Source organism: Leucoraja erinacea, chromosome 30 (genome assembly GCF_028641065.1).
Source record: "Leucoraja erinacea ecotype New England chromosome 30, Leri_hhj_1, whole genome shotgun sequence".
In the NCBI taxonomy this organism is placed as follows: Eukaryota; Metazoa; Chordata; class Chondrichthyes; order Rajiformes; family Rajidae; genus Leucoraja; species Leucoraja erinaceus.
In genome coordinates this window covers 18,427,494-18,436,955 of record NC_073406.1, presented here as the reverse complement: position 1 = coordinate 18,436,955, position 9,462 = coordinate 18,427,494, and the positions used below count along the sequence as shown (strand labels likewise).

General features: G+C 45.6%; 1 protein-coding gene across 2 annotated transcripts; it reads left to right on the top strand.

The window, feature by feature from the left end:
- The first annotated feature begins 5,504 nt into the window (after window positions 1-5,504).
- On the top strand, window positions 5,505-7,284 carry her9 (hairy-related 9). 2 transcript variants are annotated; one of them, XM_055659591.1, is made up of 4 exons: window positions 5,505-5,785; window positions 5,915-6,010; window positions 6,124-6,211; window positions 6,360-7,284. In XM_055659591.1, exons 1-4 carry the CDS (start codon window positions 5,678-5,680, stop codon window positions 6,986-6,988), a joined length of 921 nt encoding a protein of 306 aa, XP_055515566.1. In that variant the 5' UTR covers window positions 5,505-5,677; the 3' UTR covers window positions 6,989-7,284. The 2 variants fall into 2 exon arrangements, with proteins under 2 accessions (XP_055515566.1, XP_055515565.1); XM_055659590.1 differs by having other exon boundaries at window positions 6,357-7,284.
- The last annotated feature ends 2,178 nt before the right edge of the window (window positions 7,285-9,462 follow it).

Genomic DNA, 9,462 nt, shown 5'->3' with positions numbered 1-9,462 from the left:
GAGGCAGCATCTATAGAGCAAAAGAAATAGGCAATGTTTTTGGGCCGAACCCCTTCTTCAGACTGATGTGAGGGTGGGGGGGAGGGTGGCGGGAAGAAGAAAGGAAGTGGAGGAGCCAGTGGGCTGAGGGAGAGCTGAGAAGGGGAGGAGAAAGTAAGGACTACCTGAAATTAGAGAAGTCAATGTTCATACAGCTGGGGTGCAAACTGCCCAAGCAAAATTTGAGGTGTTGCTCCTCCGATTTAGGGTGGTCCTCACTCTGGCCTGGAGGACAGAGAGGTCGGATTCGGAACGGGAGGGGGAGTTGAAGTGCTGACCACCAGGAGATCAGGTTGGTTACTGCGAACCCAAACTAACCTCATCTACCTGCGTGTCATCCATATCCCCGTGTGAAACAGTGCAGCACAGGAACAGCCCTATCACCCACATTATCCACAGTGATCATGATGCCAAATTAAACTGATCTCATCTGCCCTTACATTTAGTAGAGTTTAGTTTATTCTCACGTGTTCAGAGGTACAGTGAAACGCTTTTGTTGCGTGCTAACCAGTCAGCGGAAAGACAATATATGATTATAATCAAGCCACCTATGATCCATATCCCCCCCCATTCCCTGTAACATACAGTGCATTCAGAATGTATTCAGACCACTTCACTTTTTCCACCTTTTGTTAGGTTACAACCTTATTCTAAAATGGATTAAATTCATTTTTTTAATCATCAATCTACACACAATAACCCATAATAAAATAGCGAAAAGAGGTGTTTAGAATTTTTTTCAAAGTAATTTTTGCAGTGAATACTTTCTGAATGCACTGTACATGTGCCTATCTAGAGGTCTGACTGTATCTGCCTCCACCACCACTCCTGGCAGTGTGTTCCAGGCACTCACCAGTGTAAAACCCTCACACACTTCCTTTAAACTTTGCCGCTCTCAGTTTAAAGCATTGCCTTCAAGTCTTTGGCATTTCAAGCCTGGGCACAAAGTTTCTGACTGTCTACCCTATCGAAGCCTCCTCATAATCTTATATACTTGACTATAGACTGTAGAAATACAGAATGGAAACAGTCCATTCAGGCCACCAAGTCTGCGCCAACCACTTCTTCTTCTTGCGTGCACAGCCTAAAGTTGTCGGACGACTTGTTCTATTTGATCTTATTTGATTGTGCAAGCCAAGTTGATTGTATTTGTCGAAACGGCGGACCACGTGAAGGTTGCAATCTCCCACCCCTGTGCCAACCACGACCGCCCCATACAGTGGCACTATCCTGCACACTGGGAACAATTTACAATTTACAGAAGCCAAATAACCTACAAACCTATATGTCTTTGGAGTGTGGGGGAAACCAGAGCACACGGACAAAACTCACGCAGTCACAGGGAGAACGTACAAACACTGTACAGATATAAGCTGTAGCCAGCATCAAAACCCGGTTCTCTGGTGCTGTAAGGCAGCAACTCTACCGCTGCGCCACCTTGCTCCTCTTCCATCAGGTCTCCCCTCAACCTCTGCTGCACCAGAGAAAACAATCCAAATTTGTTCAACCTCTCCTTATAGCCAATACGTCCTGTTCCAGGCAACGTTCTCGTAAACCACCCCTGCACTCTCTCTGATGAGGAGAAATGTCTTTAGTCTGAGGGTGGTAAATCTATGGAAGTCATTTCCGCAGAAGGCTGTGGAGGTCAAGTCAATTCATATTTTTTGAAGGTGGAGATTGATAGCTTCTTATTTAGTGATGGTGTCAAGGGTTATGGATAGAAGGCAGGAAAATGGAGTTGAGAGGGAAAGATAGATCAGCTATGATTGAATGGCGGAGTAGACTTGATGGGCCGAATGGCCCAAATCTGTTCCTACAACTTATGAACTCTCCAAAGCCTCCTCACCCTTCTTGTTTTGGGACGGCCACTGCTAGGGTTACTACAAGTTGTGCATGGATCACAGTTTCACAGGGTTAATACTGGGATACTTAATCCAATGGTAATCATATTAAAATAAACTGCAGTGGAAGATCAAATTACTTCCCTTGACCATGTGCTCTCAGACTTTGCTTTTGGTAGTTGCAAAGTTTGGTCAGGTGACCTTGTACTTTTTCAAAACTAATTACTATTTTCTTTCTTTTTAAAAAAAAATAAAAAAATTCCCAAACTTTGTGTTATGCCGTGGATAACTTGAAACACAAGTTGCGGATTTCTCCAGCAACGTTTGCACAGCTGTGCAGTACAGGATGAGACTGCAAACTCCGTCAAAAAAAAATTAAATCGCCATTGTGCCCTTTGTTTTTTTTACGATGAGAATCTTTAGTGTCCTGTTTACCTTGAACACATGGGTGGCTTTCGCTGAATTGCAATAGTTTAAAAAAAACTCACCTTCTCACACACACACACACACACACACACAAAGGCCCTACAAAGGGGGATGTAAAGGTGCAAACATAAAACTTGTGTCACCCACAGCTCATGAGAATGAACAAACTTGTGCTCGATCTTGCTTTAGTGGGGACATGGCATCAAATAATCGGTGTGGATAACGTGCTTGCAGGAGCTTTTAAGTTTAGTTTAGTTTAGTTTAGTTTAGACATACAGCATGGCAACAGCCCTTCAGCCCACCGAGTCGGTGACGACCAGCGATCCTCGCACATTAACACACTTCACACGCTAGGGACAATTTTACATTGATGCCTTCTTCTTCTTCTTCTTCTTCTTCTTGCGTTTGAGGCGGCAGAAGTTATGTAACGCCCTCCAGGCGCTGTAGCCAGTTAGGCCTTCCGCATTCAGCTGCAGCAGGGTGATGCCACCCGGTTCGACATCCGTAGGTGCCCGCCCTAAAAAGGGTGCATGCTACATTTATGCCAAGCCAATTAACCTACAAACCAGGACATCTTTGATCAGGACATCTTCGAAAGAAACCGAAGATCTCGGAAAAAAACCTTCTCATGGGGAGAAGGTATAAACTCCATACAGACAGCATCCATGGTTAGGATTGTACCGGGGTCCCTGGCGCTGTGAGGCAGCAACTCTACCGTTACACCACTGTGCCGGCCTGCAAAGGTTGTAGTTTTCAAGGGAGATTCTGTTCACGTCACTGTGGGCATTGGAACGGTTGTTGGAGAACAAGCATTGCACAATCCAACATTTCAAAGAGGATTACTTAATTCATTCCCACCATCGTGAAGGAACTATGACCACCAGCTTCAATAATAGCTTCTGCCCAACAACCATCAAGCTCTTGAACACTGCACACCAACCACAACCATGAATCGTGGATTATATTTGCTTGCACTAAAGATTTCTGCACCAGTATTGTGGTTATTAATTTATTTTAAAATATATTATCGATGTATATTGTGTTTACAGGCCTGTTATGCTGCTGCAAGAAGAATGTAATTGTTCTATTCTTGGTACATATGACAATTAAACGCCATGGACTCTTGATTATTTTAAGTTAGCTCTTCTACTCCAAGAACCCTTTTTTTGTTTAAGTCCACCCTCCGCCACCTCCAGTTTAAATTCCATTAGGAAAATGTTGGAGGACCAAGAACCAAGACAAAATGCTGGAACAGCTCAGCGGGACAGGCAGCATCTCTGGAGAGAAGGAACGGGTGACACTAAATGAACGTTGGAACTTTTGCATTTTGCTGCTTTTTAATGCGATGCAAAATTAAGAGACTTTGTTTTAATTTTGCAAACATTGCATCGCATTAAAATGCATCAGTTTTTGAGTTTTAAATGTAAAACCACTTTAACATTTTGATGCATTTTAATGGTATGCAAAATTATGAGATGATTCGCATAATTTCGCATAATTTTGCAAAAGTTCCAACGTCCATTAAAAAAACCCCAAGTGGATATATAAGTGTTCTTGCTTTGCGCTGCTGGCAGTGTGCGGTTGCATTGATGGGAGTCCCCGCGACTCGGTGTGCGGAGCGGGCGTCGGCCACGCGTCAGAGGTGCCCGGGCTGCATGGCTGTGCAGCCGCCGCGCTGCTCGCACTGCAGGCGGATACTGCTGTTTACCATCAGCCGCCCATCCCGCCCCGGGAGATCGCGGAGGCGGGGTTTTCCCAGGCTGCTGAAGCTCAGCCCACCGCGCCGAGGCCACAAGCAGCAAGCCTGGCTTTTTAACCACTGCCACGCCGATTGCTTTCCAGCCTGCTGCCGCTGGCAAAATTAATGCACCCCAATGCATTTTATCTCACAACTATTTTATGGACCCCCCCCAAGTAAATAGCATGAGTGCTCCCAGATCTGCATGGCATTTTGGATTTGCATTTGTCTCGACCGATTCCCCCCAGGGGCCAGGCTATAATGCTAAGTATAGAAGTGACATGACGAACAATTCTACACCTACAGTATAAATTAATCTCTGCATTAATCCTAACTGATCTTTGCTTCTGCCCCCTTCTTGCTCAGATGCAGAGTGCCGCTGTTCTCTTCCTTTCAAGTGTTGCGGGAAACAAGTGCATGGAATGCACCACAGTTTAGAAATTACAGTAACGAATATAAAATAAAAATCTGCTTATCAGATGGCATTGCAAATGCTCAGCACTTGGTGTGTTGCTCAATATTCCAGCATCTGCAGTTCCTTGAGTCTCTCAGTTTAAATGCATTTATTCACTTGTAAGAATGCAATGTATTGCACGAATGAAAAAATGTAGGAATGCGACTCGGGTGGGGAGGGTAATAATTGTGGATGAGTAAAAGTTAGCAGGTAAATGGTTAAACTGCAAGAAGGGGGTAGAATGGAAGGGGAAACCTTCCTTGAGCCTCTCAGTTTGAATGCATTTAATTCACTTGTAAGAATCCAAGGCATTGCACGATTTAAAAAAATATAGGAATGCATTTCAGGGGCGGGGTGGGAAGGGGGTAATAATTTTGGACGAGTAAAAGTCAGCAGGTAAATGGTTACTACAGCAAGAGGAGGGGGGGGGGGGGGGGGGGGGGGGTCGTTGTGCAAAGCACTTTGGCACGTTCCTTGAGTCCCTTAGTTTAAATGCATTTAATTCACTTGTAAGAATGCAATGCATTGCACGAATAAAAAAAACCCATGTAGGAATGCATCTTAGGGGTGGGGAGGGGGTAATAATTGTGGACGAGTAAAATGTAGCAGGTAAATGGTTAAACTGCAAGAAGGAAGGGGTGTGGGGAAACGTTGTGCAAAGCACTTTGGCACGTGCTCCAGGGGGCTGACACCGGCTGCCTCGCGCGCCGACAGATGTCACCTGTCAGCAGTGATTTAGCCCGGGCCGCCCTTGACTGGCAGGCCGGGCTGCCGGCGGCCAATCAGAGCGCGCCTGCCCCCCCCACGCACACCCCGCCTCGCGTGCCGCGCACCCGGGTGACTGACAGCCGGCGGGGGCCGCAGCCAATGGGAGGGCCGGGCGGCTCCGACCCCACGTGGGGGCGGCCCGCACGCTGCCGGTGCCCATTGGCTGGTGCAAGTGTGGGAAAGAATCCTGAGCTGGTTTCACACGAGCTGGGCTGGGGCGCCGGGTTATAAATACAGGGCGGCTGCACATCACTCGCCACTCAATGCAGCTCTTGTATGCGTGTGTTTGTCAGTTTGCAAAGAACTCGCTGCAGTGTCAACTTACCGTGGAAGACACTGTTGCAATTACTTTCGACGGCGTCTTCACGCTGCAATTTCTCCTGCTAATCCCACAAAAAAGTTGCATTAAAAATGCCAGCCGACACCATAGAGAAATCCTCTATTTCTCCCATTGTCGGGGCTTCTGCAACTTCTCCGCAAACTCCGGATAAACCCAAAAGTGCAAGTGATAATAGAAAGGTAAATGCATTTACTGGGATGTGTTCCCGAATGTTAGCACTGCTATAGTTCCCTATGAAATCTTGACTGGTTTATTTATTTTTTAAATAGATTTAATTTAACATTATTGTTTTGTTTTAAAACCAACAGTCTTCCAAACCCATCATGGAAAAGCGGCGCAGAGCACGAATTAACGAAAGCCTGACTCAGCTGAAAACTTTGATCCTGGATGCACTGAAGAAAGATGTAAGTTAACATCGATCTCTTGAGCAGTGAGTTGATTAAGCAGTTAGTTCTTGCACTGAGACGTGGATTTGTATGCAGAGAGTCGTGGTCTGAACACTTGTTTCCATTTGCAGAGTTCCAGACACTCGAAGCTGGAGAAAGCGGACATCCTTGAAATGACAGTGAAACACCTGCGAAATCTACAACGTGTACAGATGACTGGTACGTGTCCAACAAACTGGCTGAGTGCTTGCCAATAAACACAAAAGTTTACAAACTTTTATTTTGGAAAGTTTGCCAACTTTTTTAAAGTCGCAGATCATGAAGTTCTAACGGCCTTTTTTTCGCTCTCTTTCTCTTCTTGCAGCAGCCTTGACTGCAGACCCGACTGTCCTGGGCAAATATAGAGCTGGATTTAATGAGTGCATGAACGAGGTGACTCGTTTCCTCTCGACGTGCGAAGGGGTGAACGCCGATGTCCGGAGCCGGCTGCTGAGCCATTTGTCGAGTTGTTTGGGACACATGGTGGCAATGAACTACCCGCAAGCCCCCTCCAATCCCGCATCCTTGCCCGGGGGTCACCTCGCCCAGCCTCTGCACGTCCAACTTCCAGCCACCGTGCCAGTCAGCGGCGGTGTGGGCATGCCTTGCAAACTAAGCCCAGCCGAGGCGGTCTCGCCGAAGGTCTACGGGGGCTTCCAGCTGTTACCCGCTGCGGATGGACACTTCGCCTTCCTCATCCCCAACCCTTCCTTTGCAACTTCCAGCGGGCAGATTGGAAGCGGCTCTGTCATCCCCCTCTACGCCAATGCAAACCTCCCGGGCAATGCAAACTCGGCGGGGCTACCTTCCAACTCCAGACTAGCGGGATCCCCGGTGCAAGGAATGACCTCTCTACCGTTCGGACCCAACGGCATGAACGCAGTGTCTCAGAACCACACGCCTTTGGGAGTGAGCACAGGTCCCGAAAGCTCAGAGTCTGTCTGGAGACCTTGGTGAAACACAAAAACACCATAAACTGACTGACCCGTTAAACCTGTTCCATTGTTGGGGACATTTGTACTTATCATGATAAGAGATATTTATTTTTTCTGTACATAGAATACCCAGTTGATCTCCGTATAACTTGCGATTTTTAAAGAAATATTTTACTGTGGAGGAGACTTGTACATTGATTTTTGTTTGTGTGTGTGTGTGTAACCTGTTTCAATAATGGGTGCGATATACCAAAGTCTTTTTGTAAATTCGCCTCCGACACAGCAGGAAATAAAACATTCATATAAAAAAAAAGAGAATTGTCCCTTGTTGTCAGACATAAAACAAAAACACAATGTAGTTAAAAGGTTCTCACTTTGTTCTTTCCAGGCGAAAGCGGGCACATCAAAGGCTAGCAGTGAAGTTATTGCGATCTGCATGTAGGCCTGACCCAGCTCTGAGTGGTACTGAAGTGCAGCAGTTCTTAAAACAATCAGAAGCTATTAGACTTGAGGAAGTGCAGATGCTGGTTTACAAAACACAAACGTGCTGGAGTAGCTCAGCCGGTCAGGCACCATCTCTGGGGAACATGGATAGGCAATGTTTTGGAGTTGGGACACCTCGGATAGTTTTAGATATGAACTGCCGTTTTACCCATACATTCTACGATTTAATTAATTGATACAGATTCATGAAATTGCACTCTTCCCCCTCCCCCCAAACAAAATACTGAACAGTTAGGAGTTATTAGGCTAATTCTTCCATCACAATAACACTACTCTGGCTTGTACGATTCAGGAATAAGATCTGAGTTGCTGTTGGAGGTTTGGAAAGGAGGGCAGATTAAATTTCCCGCCCAGAAGCGCGTAGTGATAATGGATCAGCCACTTTCCTAACAGTAGCATAGGCCGGTTTCAATGCTGGTTCAGTTGGGAAGGACGTCGAACAATTTTTTTTTTCCTTTAAAAAAAAAAAGGAATTTGCAATAAATTTTAAGGATAATCGGCGCCATCTGCCACGCACTTTTGACAAAAGCCTTTATTTCCCGCGTCAACACGTTTTTATCTGCATGCAGAAAATCGCAAAAGGCGGGAAATGTCTGAACATTGTCCCGAAGAATGGATGGCCGACTAAAAAGCGGGGAATTTATCTCTATTGAATAAAAGCAATTATAAGTGAAGTATCAAAGGAGCTCATCGAGTATGCAGCGGGTAGCTGCGAGCGGCGTGGACCATTGATGTCCCTGGGAATGTAGTATTGGGTTTAATAGCACCCAGAAGAATACCACTCTCCGGGCGGCCACCACCACTAAGCAGCTCGGAGGGATGCAGTGCTGAAGTAGCCTTGCACAAGTCCAGTCCGCACTCACACTTAAGGTGTACCTTCCCCTTAAAATACTTAAAAAAAAATCATCAATCTATAATCACATAAAAATGTAAAATAATCTTTAAAAGTTTATTAACTTGTGTAAGTAAAGTCAGGTAAAAAAAAGACGAAACAGATGCAATAGACTGCTAGGTGGGAGATTATAATGCTACACATACATAAAATACCAAATTGATGGATTCAGGCGAGGATTGCAAAATGTTTCGTTTTTGAAATGGTTACATTTTAACTTATGCGGGCATTAAATTTATGATACACTAATTGTTCATAGGGAAGAAAAAGGCTTTTGTGTCTGGGTGGGTAATCTGGAATTAGCTGAGGGCAGTGGGGGGTGGGGATTCGGTGGACGGGTGGAGTCCTTAAAATCTGATTGAAATGTACAAAATTCCTTAAGGGATTCACGGGGGGAGGGGGATGTTTGGCGTGGTCGGGGAGTCTAGAACCAGGAGCCGCAGCCTGGGAATAAGGAAAAGTCTCTAGGGAGAATTATCTTCATTAAGTGGGGCGAATCGCTGGAATTCTCTGCCCAGGAGTGGCGTGAAGATCAGTCGCTGAGTTCATTCATAAATGGAGATTAGAGGAATCAATTTGCAGACTCGAGAAATTACAGATGTTGGAATATTCCTCAATCTGAAGAAAGTCCCGACCCTCGCTCCCATTTCCTTCCATAGATGCTGCTAGAAATGTATTTATTTAAAAAACAAATCAAAGGATTTGGTTTGTGGTAGCAATAATAGAACCATATTAGATCAACCACCGTCTTGATGAATGCCGGAACGGACATGAAGGGCCAAATACTGCTCCTAATTATCTTGTTGAGACGTTCTCGAAGTTGCAATACTATATCACAAGACTGGGGTCCATTCCAGTGCCCAATCAGTTGTGCACATGTCTACTCCACAACCAGCCTATTTACACAACACTCACACCTAATCTCACACTTATCCAATCTCACACTAGACTGATCATGTTTAAGAAAGAACTGCAGGTGCTGGAAGGTAGATTTAAAAAAAAGCCGGAGAAACTCAGCGGGTGAGGCAGCATCTATGGGCGACGTTTCGGGTCGAGACCCTTCTTCAGATCATGTTCACTGTGAACGAGTCACACAATTC

What these genes read in the sequence shown, in the direction of transcription:
- her9 (XM_055659590.1), top strand. Translation starts at nt 5,678, where the DNA reads ATGCCAGCCGACACCATAGAGAAATCCTCTATTTCTCCCATTGTCGGG. An exon ending in GTGCAAGTGATAATAGAAAG is followed by an intron (nt 5,786 to 5,914) that starts GTAAATGCATTT and finishes TAAAACCAACAG; the next exon opens with TCTTCCAAACCCATCATGGA. An exon ending in TGGATGCACTGAAGAAAGAT is followed by an intron (nt 6,011 to 6,123) that starts GTAAGTTAACAT and finishes TTCCATTTGCAG; the next exon opens with AGTTCCAGACACTCGAAGCT.